Source organism: Pezoporus occidentalis, unplaced genomic scaffold (genome assembly GCF_034315485.1).
Source record: "Pezoporus occidentalis ecotype Australia unplaced genomic scaffold, CSIRO_AGI_Poc_V1 ctg35, whole genome shotgun sequence".
NCBI classification, from domain to species: Eukaryota; Metazoa; Chordata; class Aves; order Psittaciformes; family Psittacidae; genus Pezoporus; species Pezoporus occidentalis.
In genome coordinates this window covers 7,984,385-8,001,688 of record NW_026915483.1, presented here as the reverse complement: position 1 = coordinate 8,001,688, position 17,304 = coordinate 7,984,385, and the positions used below count along the sequence as shown (strand labels likewise).

At 42.6% G+C, this 17,304-nt stretch overlaps 1 protein-coding gene across 1 annotated transcript in view; it reads left to right on the top strand.

The window, feature by feature from the left end:
* The first annotated feature begins 4,612 nt into the window (after positions 1-4,612).
* Positions 4,613-17,304, top strand: part of SUMF1 (sulfatase modifying factor 1) — a 35,700-nt gene continuing 23,008 nt past the window's right edge. Inside the window, exons 1-3 of the mRNA XM_062630381.1 lie at positions 4,613-4,830; positions 8,958-9,131; positions 11,454-11,528. Coding sequence (XP_062486365.1) covers positions 4,627-4,830; positions 8,958-9,131; positions 11,454-11,528 — 453 coding nt within the window. The 5' untranslated portion in view covers positions 4,613-4,626. The remainder of the gene's footprint in view (positions 4,831-8,957; positions 9,132-11,453; positions 11,529-17,304) is intronic.

Genomic DNA, 17,304 nt, shown 5'->3' with positions numbered 1-17,304 from the left:
TCTGCTCTATCCCAGCCTGCAGATCCTCAGCTTGTTGTCCAAAGAGTTGCACACATCTCCCCACACCTCTACAACAATCATGTCCCGTCCTCCTGCTGCTTCTGCAGCCTGTCAGTCTTGTGATGTGCAAAGGCTGCATTTCTTCCCATGGAGTATATTTGTGGTCAGTTCTTCAAAGGCTGTGGAGTTTGTGCTACTGAAGGCCCTTCATCCAAAAATACTCCTCAAATACTGCAAAGAACTTGCTAGATTTGAAGGGGTACCAGCAAAGACAAGATAATAATGAAGGTTCCCAACAGTGGAAAATACTTTCATTTCTCTTTAGAAACTTGCTTAGATATGCTGCTGCAGGCATGGTGAGTTCATAAGGTTCCTATAATCTCACAGCTTTAAGAAGAGAGGAAACTGTGGGACAGTCTGGGAACGAAAAATTTCCACTCAGAAGTCCCATTCTTAGAGTGCCACTTTAAGAGTTATCCTCCTAAAGCAACTGTTTCACTGATAATATGAACTACAGCACGTAGGCCCTGAAATGAGGAGTAGAGTCCTGGCCTTAGATTACATGCTCGTAGATAAAGAGGGTCTAAGGAATGAGACTTGCCCAAGAATTCAGAGAGGAAATAGCGGAAAAAAAACCCAAACACCTACTTGGTAGATATCATGTCAGTCTTTAGATCATATGTTTAGCCCAATCACATATGTGATTTCAGTCACAAGAAAACACCTTGTAATAGGTTGGGTGGTTTTTCTGCTGTTGAAGAACTCTGTTATTTCTCTTCTTTTTGAACCTTATTCTGGTCCATCACTACCTTATTTGTAGCAGTTACGTGAATTCAACATTGACGAAAGATGTTAAGACGAAGTTTGAAGTCTTTTATTTGCAAAGAGTATGAACAGTATTATTTTATGTTGCCAAATTTGCAACTATCTCTTGATTTCTTTGGACTCTTTTGGACAAAAAGCGCTCCAGCCTGCTGGGTGGGTTTGCACACTTTTTTGTCTCTGCTTTTGGTTCAGCTGCACAATCAGCAGCCCTGGAAGAAAAATGAGTGCAGAAGTATTCCAGGCAGCCACCAGGACTCTAAGGATCAAACTGTCTAATCCTGCTCATGGCTGGTCTTCATAATGAGGTAGATGATCACAAAAGCTTCCCACTGCCAGAGCTGGCCATGCCAGCACTGCAGCACTAGATGAAAAGCACCACAAACAGGCACAAACACCAGGCAAAATCTCACCTTTTCGGCTAAATGTTGAAAAATCTCATTTCTATACTATTTTAATATTGATGAAATCAGTGTCTTAATCCTGAAGTATGGTGCACTCAGGGTGCGAAAAGGGATAATTAAACCCTGTGTAGAAGAGATTAGCTGCCTGTGAACAAATGACTTAGGAGCACAAACACAATCAATACATGACACCAGCAAAAGTTCTCAAGTGTCCTCAGGATTAAAAACTGGAAGTTGGATGTTGCTCAAAAGCAAATTGTCATTGGAATTATTCCATCTAGTCTCCTGAGAGAAAAGGGAACATAAACCTTCCTGATGGAAGTACACAAATGATGCAGAAAAGAATTATAGGAAAACAAGCAATGAGAACGAGTGGGCAAGATACACTAGAGGACCATCCTTGCTCATTAGAAATTAGCTGGTTTTCTTCAACTCCATCATTACACAGCCAGAGTCCCATGGCTTTAATAAGGGGAAGTTATCCTGCCAGACTGTTTTCAGTTCTAGAAGATCGTAGAATTTGGATATCTGGATTTTGCCATCATTTCAGTAAATTGCATTGCAACTTTGGAAGGAGAAAGGAAGTTACATTTACTTTGCATTTTCATAGAGATTCATTAATGCACGAGGCCAAGATCACTGCTTCAGCATAAGAGGAATGTTTACATTTTCTGACCCCAAAGCAGCAAGGGTTGATTTTATAATTGAATTTGTATTCATTTGTTTTCCTGCACTCTGTTGCCTTTCTAAGTATGTCACAGGGCAAAAGGGACTAATGATGGATAATTGAAATCCACCCTTGTGAAGGCTGCCAGCACTGTTATTTTACACACAGTAAAATCCCATACAGCAAATACAGTTGAGTTGTGTTCCTTTCCTGTACCAATACAAAACAAACAAAAACCCCCTCCTTCACTATGGTCATGCTTCTTTTTGCTGCAAAGTCCTAATCTGTACAGGAAAAAATATATATTAAATATTTTGTATTAATATCCCACCGAATGAGTAAAGATTGCTTAGTGGAGGATCCAGAAAAAGATCCATTCTGTGGACAGTCCTGAACAGAATCTCTCACAAAAAGTAAGGATTTACATGATACAGCACCAAAATCTTCAACAAATACAGTGAAATGTAGGAAAAGTTAAGGAAAAAAGCACCTTACCCCAATGTAGAAGGTATTGACAGTTGTGGATTGAGACAGCTCACCATCACCTGCCTTAGGCTATGTCCCTTGGCTGTGCAACGAGTACAAGGGAGTGCAAAAGCAGCGCAACCTTTCTGCCTGTGAATGAGGCAGCAGGACTTCATATTTATGTCATGCAAAACAGCCAGCATCAGCACCTGCTACTCCCCCAGCCCCTTAGTGGGGGGACAGTGAGTGGGAAGAGCCTTTGCTTGGATCACAAAGTCCCAGCCAGCCGAGCTGGCACAGAGTGGGGTAGTAATTTGCTTCTTCCTACTAACAGCAAATTGCTGCCTCTCCCAAGAGCAAAGTAGGAGGCCACTGTGCCTGTAGAAAGTACGTTTCCATTCCTAACCTGCTTGGCTTGTACACCGCTATGTTGCCATTCAACTGGCTTGTTACAAAGCTCTTCTCAGACACCTGCACCGAAAACAAAACCCCGAAAACTGCAGGTAGCAGCGTTTGATGGTCACTTGGAAAGAAAAGCAGGTTTCTCCTTCTCCCCCACCAGTGGTATTTCCCACTCCTTCTGTGTGATGCTTTTGCCATAAAGACTGTTTGTGTCATACGTGATATAATCCATTTTGTAAGTGCGAAAAATGAAATTCCCAGGATAGATACACAGACAGAAGTGCCTGGGGAATTTCCCATTTCTTTATTTTTTCCTGTGTCCTTATCTTGAAATGGCGCCGAGTTGCATCATCCCCCATTAAGAGAGGGGATGAGGGTACTCTGAGGAGGAATGCACGCAGCCTACATTACATACTGCTGTTGAGCACAGTCGTAGTGATACAGAGGGTGACCAAACTCTAAGGCCACACGTAAAGACTAAAAAAGGTGAAAAGTGCAAGAAGAGGAAGACTCATTTACTTCATCTTGAACACCCCTACCCAGAGGAGGAAGACTCATTTACTTCATCTTGAAGACCCCTACCCAGAGGAGGAAGACTCATTTACTTCATCTTGAGACCCCGGCCCATGACCAGAGGGGGCACTGCGCAGGCGCAGAGGACCTTCTGGCTCAATTATAATACGAAGCGGGGATAGGACATGAATATGTATAGGCGTATTGTGCAACCTTATGAATATATATAACTTTAGAGAATAAATGTAGAGGGAAACAACACTGAGGTACGCATGACTTTGAGGAATTATCCCCGTGCGTCTCAGCGCTGAATAAAAAGCATACCTACTTTACAACTTTAACGAGTTGTGGAGTCAATCCGCTCATCAGTAGGTGTAAACACATTTTGGGTCTCAGACCTGCACCCTGCAAGAGTCTCTGACATTAACGCTATCTGTATGCTGTTGGCTGTCCTTCAGCAATCTGCTGCAAAAGAGAGGAAAAGACAGCGCTTGAATCAGACATGAATAGCATCAAGGCCTCAAGACCACTCTCCCTGGTGCAAATTACTAACAGTGATTTCCAAGAGAGTTTGCAGAAGGGCCAGTCCTCACTTCTGAGTGACACGTCCACAATTCAGACTTCCCCTTCCTGTGAGTATTGCTAACTAACATCACTGGTCAGCTATAATGACCTGTGGTTGCACGTTTTGACATCTCAAAGTAGGAGTGTTACAGGTAACGTCTACTTCCTTTTTTTTTTCCCCTGTGGAGGTGAAATGAGCAGTAAATGACCATGCTGTGCCAAGAAATTACATTGATGTGTAGTTAAGAAACTATCTTTGGGAACATAGACCTATCCATTCACTTCACATAGGTATCTTTCTCAAGAAAGTCAACTGTAACAAGTACTGGATGTTCATCTTGAATAAACCTAAATACCCTATATAAACACTAGGCACTAGGTACCAGAGCACTGGGCGCAGCGTCTCTGCAATAGGACAGGTCCGTGTGCTTTCCTTAGGCCGTGTTTACCTCAGCACCCCGTTATCTTTAGAGCGGACAGGCCAAGTTCAGAGCCCCTCAAGACAGGGCTGCAAGAGGCGGCGCGGCACAGCACAGCACAGCCCTGCCTCCCTCGCTCCCGCTTCCTCACTCTCCTCACGTACCTCTCGCAGGCACAACCCGAGCTCTCCAAGGAGCTGCGCTGTGTGAGCGGGCCGGGCCCGGCGGGGCACAGCCGCCCACCATGAGGTGTGTCCCGCGGGAGGGAGCGGCTGTAACGACACAGCTCAGGCACGGGAGTCCGGGGGTGCTGCCCCTTTAAGGCGAGGCCTATCACCTGACCGTGGGGTCACGTGGTGCTTCCGCTAACATGGCTGCGCCCGCTGAAGCCCGTGCTTGGTTATCCCGCTGTCGCTTTTTGCTGCTGCTGGGGCTGGCGGCGGCCGCCGGGGAGGCAGGGCCCGGTGGGGACTGCGGGTGCAGCGCCAGCCGGAGCCACGGTGACTCGCGGGAGGAGGCGGCGCGGCGGTATTCGGCGGTAGTGAGCGGCGGACGGAGCGCTGGGCGCAGGCCGGTGAGCGGTGGGGCGGGGTGCGGTGACTGCGGCCGCGCCCTGAGGCGGGAGCCGGGCGGGCCGTGGGGCAGTGGCCGGGGGGTGTTGGAGGTCCTCGGGCGAGCTTTTGTCCAGAAACTCGTGTGGAAGCCGATCTCTTGGGCCGGGCTTGTGAGGGCAGGGCTGAGGCACCGGCGCCTCGCCTCGCTTTTCCCGCCCTTCGCCTCAGGGAGCCCGTGCGTCTCCCGCGCCATGTGGGTGCCCCTGAGGATGGGGAGAGACCTGAGCTGTGCAGGCCGTGTGCTGCTGGCCTCCCCCATCACCCCTCAGCGCTCCTCCGTGTGCAAGGAAGGTGACAAACGGATTGCGGGTGTCTTTCTCGGTTGTTTGCTTTGGCAGGCCTCCCGCTGCCTCGAGCTGGTTACCACGGGGATACGTGTGCCAGAGTATCCACCTGAGCGGGGTTGTGTTTGCTGTACAGGCTGGTGAGGTGATACCTCTGCTAGTGAGTTCCCATACTTAGTGAATATCAATTCTCTGATGTGTTTACCCCCCTTGCTCCATCTCTTTTTAGGTGTCAATGGACTTGAAGCGCTGATAGGTGATGTGCCATCTCGTGTGTGTTTTTCAGAAAAGCCATCATTTATGTATCCATATCTAGATATCCTTTCAGGTTTGCTTTTAGTGAAAGTCTCTTCAAGTGCTTGTTCCATTCTGCTGCTGTTGGTACTCTTCTGAAAGATACTGTTGTGTGCTCAATGTGCCTTCTTGATGAAGGCAGTGCTTAAAGTGGGTCGATGTGCTATGACAGTGCTTACTGCAACAGGATACCAAAGCTTTTTGTGTTATTGGAGACCAGATGCCTCGCTGTATGAGGTATCTTCAGTTATTAGGAATGGGATTGCTGCTTCATTTTGGGGAAAATGTTAGTAAACTTTGGCAGTCAAAATTATACCAGACTTGGATCTTGTTCTTGTGTGAGATGGCTTGCAAATGGGGTGTTTAGTGCTTGGCAGCTGTGTCAGCTTGGAAAAAGCCTGTGTCATGCAGTCAGTTTGAGAACCTACCAAGTAAAGGGAGGGGTGCTCAGCAGTTTTGCTATTGCAGGCTGTACTTAAGGTATTTGATTATATATAAAGAGTATGAATTAAATAATTCATATTGCACTTGGGCCCTGTGTTGCTAATATATATTTAATGTAATCATAGAATCATAGAATAGTTAGGGTTGGAAAGGACCTTAATATTGGCATTTTACTGTGGGTCTCACTGTGAAAAAAAAATGTTTGACTCTTGCTTTATAGAAGGCAGCTGGCACCTTCAGTAATATGTAATGAAAAGTAATTGCTCCTGGGTTTAAAGCTATGTCCACAGCGTAACTTGATTATGCTTAGCTAGAAAATGTTTTTACCAAAAGGGAAGTGAGGGAAGAATTGGCTTCTCCTTCAACCACAGATAGGATTAGTTGTTTCCACTGCATTTTTAGAGCTGGGGAGATGGCATTTTAATGGGTCTGCTCTAAATGAAAACAATACTTTTAACTAAGTATAATCATAGACAAATGTGATCCCTATTATTGAAGTTGAGCTTTGAGGACAATGAACTGCATGTGCTAGTTGAGTAATACAGTGAATTTACAGGCACTTATTCTTGCACACTCTACCTAATACAGCCAATGATGTATCTGTAAGGCGCTGCTGTTGGGTTTCTGCCTCCATAGTTCAGCTTTGATGTTTCTTGGAGATCAGTCCCTTGGAGTTAGGTACCTGTGTTTTAAAACTGGATGTTACACCTGCTTCATTAACTATACAGGTGTGGTTTGTGGATGTTGATGCAGAGAATCTGTTCTTCATTTAGTGTTGTATTCCATTGCTCTCAGGCTGAGAAGTGCTGTCAGACATCCTCTCAGCCTATGAGGTGTTATCATAAAGCTGACTGCCAAAGGAGGGCCCTATTTCTAAACATGGGGTGGAGCTGTGAAATGAGCCTTGCGAAGGGGATAATCCCGTGGAATCAATATTTGATGTCAGTTGGGCACAACACCGGTGGGTATGCGGAAGTCTCGGCTGTCACTGTATGCAAACAGCAGGTTTCCAAGGAAGCCCATTCCTAGCTGAATAGACACTGGCAATCTGCAGAGATGGTTCAGGTTTTGGACATGAATGCTAGGCTGAAAAGTGAGAGTTAGTTCTTCACATGCTTTTAGACAGCAGCTCACAAGTGAGCTCCAAATCTTGCTTTGAAGACTGCTTCAGGGAGTTGTTTTAGCTACAGTGAGTTGGAAAAAGATTGGAAGGAAGTGGTGCAACTTTGCGCCACGTTGTCATTCCCTAAGTCCTAAAAAATGTAAGCAAATTTATCCTGAAGCCCTTTTATGGATTTGGTTAAAGACAATCTGTAAGTGCTCAGATTCTTTTTAGTGGAGAAAAATTATGGGGATGCAGCTAGCTTTAAATGTGGGTACTTCAAAGGAAAAAACTATTTGTACCACTTCTTACAAGGCCTGTTGCAAGTTAAGTGTTGCTGGGAGAGACCCAAGCAAAAGAAGACCTCTGTAGTGGAGAAAAAAAAACAATGACATTGGATATGTTGAATGCTTCAGGTTCTCTAAGTAGGGAAAGGTATTGAATAGCTGATGTGAACTTTTTCTGATCATTTGGTATGCTGCTAATGATGTAACTACATAAATAACAGTAAACTCCAGAAGCTGTAAAGTAACTGATGATTTCATCGGTGCTATAATCGAAAATGGCTTTCTTGACCTTCTGTGACTCTGCCTTGTCATCTAAATAATGTGACATGAGTTCACATTTTTACAACCTTACCTCTGCATTCTGGCTATGTTTAATATGCACATTGCATAGGGTGTTATTCCACTGTGTTTGAACTGTCATATATCTAAAACTCAGTCTTCTTGCTCTGTCAGAACTTAAACTAAATTTCTGGAGCAGTGTTGGAAGTGTGCTAGTCTGGAAACTTATCAGTGAATGTTTCTGTTATTAGACTTGAATTTCCTGCATACCAAACAATAGGATTTTGCAATAAACCCCCACTGTCTCCTAGAACGGGCTTTGTTCATTTTAAGTTCTGTCAGTGAATCCTGAACACAGAAAGGAGAGGTGCCATGTGATCTCTTCGATCCAGTGTGAGGTGGCCGAATTCAGTCTTTGACCTGTTGGTGATGAGTTGGGTGACTTCTTGGCAAGCTAGCTCTTGTGCAGTCAGCCCTTGAAATATCACCTGCCATTCAGGAAGATTTTACAAAGGCTGAGCTGTCATTCCTTATTCCAGCACAAGCTTCTGAGCAGGGATCATGGATGCTCTTGATTTTTGGGTGAGGAGTGTGTTTCTCTGTTTGTGGTCTCTTGTCTTCCTGGAAAGAGCCTACTAAAACTGAAGGAAAATGGGTTCTGTTTCTCTGGAAACTGGCTGAGGCCTTAGAGGGAAAAACATCACTGAAATAGTTAAAATATTATCCTGTTATTTGTCCTTTACTTCTGAATCTTGAGGCTCTTGCCCAAGGCCGGTCCCCCAGAGGAGGGGGACATAATTGACTTGAAAGTTTGCCTCGTTTCTGGCACACTGAGCTGCAGGTGCTCTGTCTACCTGCCAGTTAGCAGTGTGGTTGGTAATAAAATGCTGCACGTGCCTGTCGTTAAATGAAAATCCATTTGTAGTCGGTATGCAGACAAGCACATGCTTGTCCGCAGAAGAGCACTTCACAGTTTTGCAATCTCCAGATTATTCATGGGTGCATCGAGCCTTCCTAGGAATAGAGTGAAATACCAAAGTGTTTCATCTGAAAATGAACAGAAAGGACTCTGAATTATTTCTTGGCTCTTAGGTACAGCAAGAGAACATGTTTCTCCTCTAATATTAGAGCACAAGCATCACCCTCAGTGAAAGTTCTTAATTACCCAGACATTCATGCAAATGGGGGTTTTATTCTCAGTTTAAGTTCTGCTTGCTATTTCTTCCAAACAGGAGGTGTTCAAGATGACAGTTGCCATTTTGCTGTGCTAGTTTTGTCAGTGAAATGCTGCTCGAAGCAAAAGCACCTCCAAAGATGAGGTGAAGGATGAGTAAGACTGGTACGAGGCTTTTCAGTCTTTTATTTTCATCATCTTTTGGTTGGTGTTTTCTCTGCAGATGGTTGCTATTCCAGGAGGAGTGTTTACAATGGGCACTGATGAGCCTGCAATACAGCAAGATGGAGAGTGGCCTGCTAGAAGAGTCCACATTAACAGTTTCTACATGGATCAGTACGAGGTCAGCAATGAGGAATTTGAGAGATTTGTGAATTCTACTGGGTACGTTACTGAGGTAAGGCAGAAGGGTGTACAGTCTCTTATCATCTTTCTTTGTGTTGGCAAAATCCCCATGAAACACTTAGGCTTTTCTGCTTTGAAGGCTGTCACAATACTTGCTTGGGATTTGCATGCTAGAATATTTCTGATATAAGTCAAGGAGAAATGAAATTGTCTTGCCTTGCTGCCCAGGGGTCTGAAAAACCATTTACATGCATGCTGTTACATGTAGTAAGGGTCTTGATAGCTGAACTAATGTCTTCCCTGCAGCATGACTGAGGCAGCCTGGGTGAAGCTAACAGATGGCTCAAGATGTCTATGCAGGATTTTTTGGGTTGGTTTGTTTGGCTGGGTTTTTTTGACCTTTGGGTCCTAGGACATCTTTGCCCCAGTGCAACTGTGTTAGATATCCTAATATCTAATACCCTGGCTATATTATATCTTCCTTATTTTAGAGGAAGAAGGAAGAAGGGTTTTAAAAACTGATGATAGCTGAGACCTCTGCAAGCTAGCTCAGTGCAGCTACTTGCTAATGAGCTGAGCAATAGAAAGCCCTGCTGTCTGAAGAAGATATAATAGCATGTATAATAATAGTTTTGTGCCTGTTGCTGGGAACAATGGACTAAGAAAGAATATGTTAAGGTTTTTCCAAGAAAGAAGCTACCTGTGCCTGAGGCTCTGATCTTTCTTGACAGTTGACTGTTCCTACGCAACTCTTATGAAACTGTGACAGGCCTTTTAGGCAAATAAAAGCCTTGGTAATGATCAGGTCTCTAAGGAGGCACTTTGCAGAATTTGCTTGATAAACTGGTTCTCATTTGGAAGACAGGATCCTTCTGGTTGGATGAAGGGCTTTTATCCACAGTTTTTAATTCTTACCTCAAAAATTCTGGAAAATAAAGTTGCTTAACAGTTTTGAGCTTGAACAGGGCTTACTTGCTGTGAACAGCTTCAGGCGTGAGCACACGTGCAGTGATACTGAAACATGCTGCTGCGTCAGATGGAGTTTGTTTCAGACCATGATCGTGGCTCAACTTGGGTAGTTGAATGCTCCACTTGGACCATCTCCCTTCCCACCTTGCATGGGTACCCCTTTTCCACTGGATTTGGAAAAATAAGCTCAGAGTAAGCAGCACTGATTCCGCAATGTTTTTCTGTGGGGATGCAGCTGAGCAGGTTTCTGTGTAGTTAGATAATGCCCACATTACTTTGGGTAAATAGTGCCAACCTACTTGGTTTTCATTTATTAACTGAACTCCAGTGGCAGATGAAACCTGAATAAAGAAATCCCCAGGTGTACTGCCTTTCGTTGAACCAAAAGTGTTTGTTAAGAAACTTAAACCAACCAAACAAAAACCCCCACAAAACAACAAGCAAATGAATCAAAGAAAGCCCCTGATTCTGTCAGACTCAAATCTGGGCTTCTTTAGGTGATTCCTGTTTGTTCCTGGGTCTTTCAGATGGGGCAGAAGAAGTGGGGGGGGAAGGTTGTTTGGTGTTTTTTTTATTCTTTGATGAATTGGTTTCTGTCTCTGTCTGGGTGTCTCAGATTGGGCAAAAGAGGTAAGTGAAGTCTTTATTTCTTCACTTTCCCTTCTGAAACTGAAAATACAAAGATTAGAGTTATATGTTAAAACTTCTTGCAGTTTGGGTGGTTAATGGGATCCTTCTTTGAAGCCACGCTTCTTGAAGAGTTCTGAGTGTGCAGAAGCAGCTTGTGATGGTCATTCTCAGTCTTTGAATACCTTAATATAATAAAGTTCAGAAGGGCAAATGTGTTGAATTATGATAACGTGTTTTAACTTCCCTGGTATATCAATTCACTTAATTTACCAAGGGACACACACACACCTTATATTGGTATTATGTACTGTGATCTGTTGAAATTATTTGATTTTTTTTTTCTTTTGGCTTTTTATAATGCTAGATGAAATGATACATGGTGCTAGTGATGGTGAAGGAGCAGTAAGTGACAAGGCTTAAGCCTGGTATTTTAGTTTTCCTGAAGGAAAAATGAAAAATGCCCTTGAATGTTAGGTTATTGACTGTAGCATTTTAAAGCAGTTGAGACAACTAGAACTGCATTTTTAATTAATAAAAGTAAAAACAATCACAGAAGCTCTGTGAGCTGCCATCTGTCCAGTGGCTGCTGAAGAACAATGACATCCAGAGATAAAATGCCTTCTCTTTTCTGTTTCAAAATAGCTTCCCTGAAAGAGAGCTCTAAACTTCTATTAGAATTTTCTTATCCTTGGTAAAAGAATGCTGTAAATGTGAGTGGCATTTTAAGAATAACATTCCCTTGATAGTATGGTTGAATCCTGCGTTCTTTCTACAGGCAGAGAAATTTGGCGATTCCTTTGTGTTTGAGGGAATGCTGAGTGAAAAAGTGAAGGCTGACATCCACCAAGCAGTGAGTAACACAGCAGGGTAAAACTTACTTGCCAATCACTGGGGTACATGTGTTAGCTATTATGGCAGTAGTATCTGCCATAATTTTGTGATGCTCCCAAAGCCATGTACAAAGATGGGGTTTAAGGAGGAGTATTTGGTGTAGAATAACAAGACTCCTGCAGATGTGGGAGATGTACAGTCTATTCTCTGCCCTTTATTCATTTTTCTTCATTGTAAAAAAACAAATAAAAAAAACACCTTCTCATTAGCCAAAGGTTAGTATCAGCCCCTTCTTGTTTCTTTTTTGCTTCTTATATGAGAGGTATTTAGGCCGGTAGTAAATGGTGCAGATACAGGACTGTTTATTTGTATTACATGTGAGACAGGGATGCTTCAGAAACTCAGCTGTCAGTAGTGGCTCTACTGAGTCATGTGCTGTGTAGGTGAAGAACAGGAGTGCTTCTGGCTCCCAAAAGCACATGTACATGTGGCTGGCATGCTCTGCCAGTACAGTCCAAAGAAAGTGGGTAAATCCCAGATCCTACCGATTTAAGAAAATGAGGATAATCCGGGTACCTGATATGACAGCAGTGCTTGCATGAGTGCATTTTCTAGGTTAACTCAAAGCAAATGTTCCAAAGAAGTGCCATTTCTATGGCAGACCTGAGTCTATAGGGCTCCTAATTATATTATGACTGGCTTAAGTTTACTGTTTTTCCTCCTTCTTTGTGGAATATCCTGTATACCTTGCTGCTTTTTCAGTTCCCTTAGTCTTGCTAGGGCAACACGGTGATGCTGGCAGGGGCAGTGCTGATTAAACTGGAGCTGATCTAATTTTCCTCTTGAGTGGAAGTGAATATTGGTTAAAATAAATAAAATGACAGCTTCCCTGCCCCTCCCCTTCTGTGCTGGGCTTTCTTAGGCATCATTTCCCTTTTCCTTAACCTTAGTGGGTCACTTAACCTTTACAGCTCCAGGTAATAAGCAGATTATGTCTTATCATCTCCTGGATAAATTTATCTGCTTTGAGCAGAAGTTTGGACAAGATGACCTCTTGAGGTTCCTACTCATCAGAGTTATCCTCGGGTCAGGTGAACATAGTGCATTTCCAGAACTCCTGTCCCATGCTTTTGAAAAGGCCTTAGAAATTAGGTATTCTGATATTCATAGTGTGGCAATTTTGGGGGAGTGTATAGCTTCAAGTTCCATTTACTCTATGTAGGAATTTATTTGTTTTTTTTTGTTAATTGTCTTTTGGATCAGCAAAGTTAACTTGGCTCATTCTGCAACTGCTTGAATCATCACAGGGAATCAGGATGTACACAAGGCAGGAATAAGGTAACAGGACTGAAACTGCATCAGTTGGCAATAGTTCAGGTAGACAGAAGTAAGCATCAAGTGAAATTGCGCCTATATAGGAAGGCAAGTTTTTGTTGCCACTTTTTGCACGTTTTGATGCTATGTAAGCAAAGAGAGGTGGGACAGTTTGAGATGAAATTGTTTCATTTAATTAGTAGCAGAGTTTTACTTAGGCATGCCATTTGATCCAAGGTGCAACTTCTAAGGTTTAGAGGATTATTATTTGTTATGACAAACAACTGGGAATAGCTGGGACTTTAGTGTTTAGTCATTTATTTTTCTTCAAAAGAGTTTATCAAAGAAAATTTTCTTCCATGTGCATGGTGCAGTAACTTGCAGTAGTGAATACTCCTTGTTCTACATAAATGAAGGGAAATCTGCAGAGTTTGATTTTTATCTTCAAAGGGCAGACAGTTGGAGTTTTGGGAAGCCTGATGTGGATGCGTGCTGTGAATGACTGGCAAAAACTGTTTGGTTTTGCTCCCTGCTGCAAGGAAGCAAAGATTGCAAGAAACTAACGTTTGTGTACTATGAGATAGAAGAAGATGACTAAATTGGACTTCCCAGATACTGCCATAAATGATGCTGAAGGTAGAATAAATCCAGAGGGGCTCATCCCATCTTCACAACAGTCGGTATTAGAGAAATTCTTTTTCCTGCCCTACTTCTGGGATGCAGGAATCTGTAAGTCAGGCTCCCTGTTTTAAAACAAAAAAACCCTAAGAATGCTGGTGGAAGCTCAGCCTTGGCTATTTGTATAAACACATACAGAGTGTTGGGAGCCACTTTCCTGGGTGTGTCAGCCAAATTTTTAAGTGTTGGCTCTGATGCTAACAGAACAAGCGTTATGCCAGGGAGCTGGACTGGAGCCCAAACTGGTCTTTTTGGCTGGTTCTTTATGAAGGTTTTCTGTATTTGTTAAAAGTAAACTTCAGGAGTCTGTCCTTTTGCCATGTTTTCAGTATTTATTATTAAATCATTTTGTGAGTCGCTTGCATGCAGAGCGTTGATAAATGGACACAGAGAGACTGTACTAATTATTTTGGTAAAGTGATCTGGAGAATAGTGACTGCCTGCCTTGTAGCTTGGCACTTCTTAACATTATGCTGGTGCTGTGGACAAACTTATGTTCTAAAACATGGTAATATTGTGAGGAAGTGAAAAAGAAACCAGACACAGCTTTTTTTTCCTCCTGTCTGCCTGCCTCCTCACCAGCTACATACCATGAAATCCAACTTTTAGCAAGAAACTTCTGTCTGCAAGGAGAAAGCGTCAGAAGGTAGCTCAGTGATAGGACTGGAAAGAAACTGTTATGTCTGAAGAGACAGCTTAGAATTTCATCTCTATATGCTTCTGCCTCTCAAAACTATGTCGTTTTGCTGCTGTAGTATGCGTTTGCTGTGAAAGGTGAGAGTGCTGCAAGGACCTTAGTTGTTTTGGGGGTCTTTGGGTTTTGTGACAGTACAATTTGTACACTAGAACAAGCACACGTCTTTCAGCTGCAGGGAAGGGAAGCATCAGCCGTGGGGATGTGGTGGTAGATGTAGTCAGATGCTTCTCAGATAGCCCAGTTCTCCATAGGCCATGCTTATCTTGGCTAACTGAAACTAAAAATGCATTAGCAGCTTCCTATGGATCAAGATTTCAAGAAACAAGTTTCTATTGATGATTTGCAAGAAACTTCTTATTGCAGATGAATCCCAACTGTGGGGCAGGGTTCTGCAAAAGCAAATTCTTCCTATGGATCTTCAAGCTTGAATGAAACACTGAAAGATAAAAGCTCTTGTTACATTGCCCAGAATGGTCAAGTTCTACTAAAAAGAAAAATCAAATACTTTAAGAAAAGTGAGCAGATTTTTAAACCTTGGCCTCTGCAGGGTGACTGTTCAACTGTAATCAGAAAACATGTACGTTGCGTGAAGTTGGTTTGCATCAGCAGACTATAATGATCAGCCAGAGAAAAGATGAAAGCTTTTTCCTCAATGTATACCTTAGTCAACTAATACCTTAGCTTGTGGTATGAACCTTCTTGAATCATAACTATCACCAGGAAAAGCAGAAATAAGATATAACCATTGGTGTGTTACTGGTACTGAAAATCTTTCCACCAGATTGATGGGGAAAAGAACTGTACTTTTACATTGCCTTAGTGGCTCAGATATGTTTTGATAAGGCTTTTCTCCAGCTGAAGCACAAGGGTGCTAAGCACAAATGTGGTAATATAGGCAGATCGACAGGATTCTGTATTTTAGAAGTAGTATTTCACACACAATGAAAGAACTGGGGAGAGGTGGAAATGAAGATACTGAACTCAGTGGTATATAACAGTTCCTATAAATAACGTAGTGCTTCCTTCTGTTGGGGAATATCCAGGGGTTTTGCTCTATTTGCTCAACTTGGCTTCTTCAGTTCTTAAACCAGACAAATTTATCATAGGCCTTCAAAGGAGCAGACAGCTAAATTAGAACAGAGGTGGGGCTGGTGAAAGCTAATGCAGGAGCAAACCAGCTTAGCACGTAGAATAATTGTTGGAGCTTTGGGTGTGCATTTCCTGGAGGTGAGCTAGTCTCCTAGATAGCCACTGCTAAAGAAATGTAGGTTGGACCTAACCTTCCTCTGGAAGGGAAGTAGTAAAAAGGGGTGTAGCAGCCAATAATTGAATTGTTCTAGATTTCTGGGAACTTGAGTTTTAGTATTGGCCTCTAGGTCTGAAGTGGTAGCGTGGCAGAGAGCGAAAAGTTAGCTCTGTGATAGATGAGGGTGTTGCTGATGGAATTGGTGAGGACTTCTGCAAATAAAAAAGGATTTTCTAGGGCAAGGGTGGAAGGTCCTTTGAAAGCAAAATATTTTGTGTGGGCTTAACCAGATAGCTTCACATATTAAAATAAATTCTCAGACTTGCAGGTTAAAGGCAACTCCTAATTACTGCATTTATTATAGCTATTGAGTTATGGCCTTTCTTGGATATTTGGCCTTTGGTTTAGATGTCATAGATAAAACACAGCCTAGAATTTCCAATAGCTTGGCACTTGGAGATTATTTTTTTTTCTTTCCTTCTCTTTCGAGAGAATTTGGGGAAATGGAAAAAGCTCAAACATTTTTGTTATTCTTATTTTATGATGCAACTCTTTTCCTGCTCTTTTTTCTCCCTGAGTTAAGAGGTAAGTAGAGTGGGGGGAAATGCATGCTCAGTGCTGCTATTCCATGGCATTGTAAAATGCCACTTATATCGGATTTTAATGTATCCTAGAGCAAAAAGCATGCAGATTGTGTCTGTGAAATGAGAAGGTACTGAGATATGCTTTCCAGGGAGGGGATTCACGAGCTCTTGCACATAATGGCAGGAGTTTCACTTGCTGTGCAGCTACCATGAAAAAGGTAAACAGGACAGCACTTACCAGGGTTGGAGTACAGCATCAGACAGATTTGCTCACTGGCAGATAGTGGGAACATTTTTTATTCTTGGCTTGTGGAAGATAGCAAAATTAATTTTTGCTCCTAGGCCAGATACATTCTGCAGTGAAGAGCATGAGAGCATACAAATCTGTGTACTTCAATTGCCTTTACGGGTGTTGCATTTTTGGTCTAAGAATGCAATGAAATTGGTTCACTGACAGGCCTGAGCAAATACTGTTAAGGAGCTCTGGTCAATCTAGAACTACTGGATGCTGCTTTCTTCCCTGTTTACATGGAAACCTCTTGAGCTGTGTATTTTGCCTATTTATAGCAGTGTCTCTACCCTGTCACTTGAAGGGCATAGTCCTATTCTAAAAACAATGAAAACATTAAGCATCTCAAATGACTATTTCAAATAAACAAGAAACAGCAATGTTTGCAGAGGTTACTGTGGAGGATGAACTTCTAGTAGCATGCAGTAATAACTTGCTTATCTGTGGCTTGGGGTGGCAGGTAGGTTATTGTATAATTTGTCTGATACTGTTAAAATGTCAATGTATATAGGATGCATAAGCAGAAGTTGATAAATGCTACAGCCTTAAGGGTAAATTTTATCTATACTACACTTGGCTTTTGCTATTTCAGATGCTTTTTAGAGAGGAAACTGAAATCAAAGGAGGAGATGGGTGAACCTATTTCTTGCAGACCCCAGTGGTTCAGATATCACCTGTAAGGAGTTGGGAAGATGGAGCTATTGAACTGTTAATCTCTGTCTTATGCTGTACTCCCACTCTCACTACTGGGATAAAGAATGATATGCATGAGGGATCTGTCACTGGGAATTACAAGTAATACTAGTCTATCAGCATAAACTACAGCTTTAAAGCAGGGCATTGCTTGTGCCTCAGGCTGTAGATATATCTATGCATGCCTTGTTTTCTTACACCTTACATTCATGTGGTTATTGGAAAAAAATACTAACTTGGCTGAAAAATAAACTTCCAGAGATGGAACTCGCCAGGAATGTTAGTTCCTCAAAA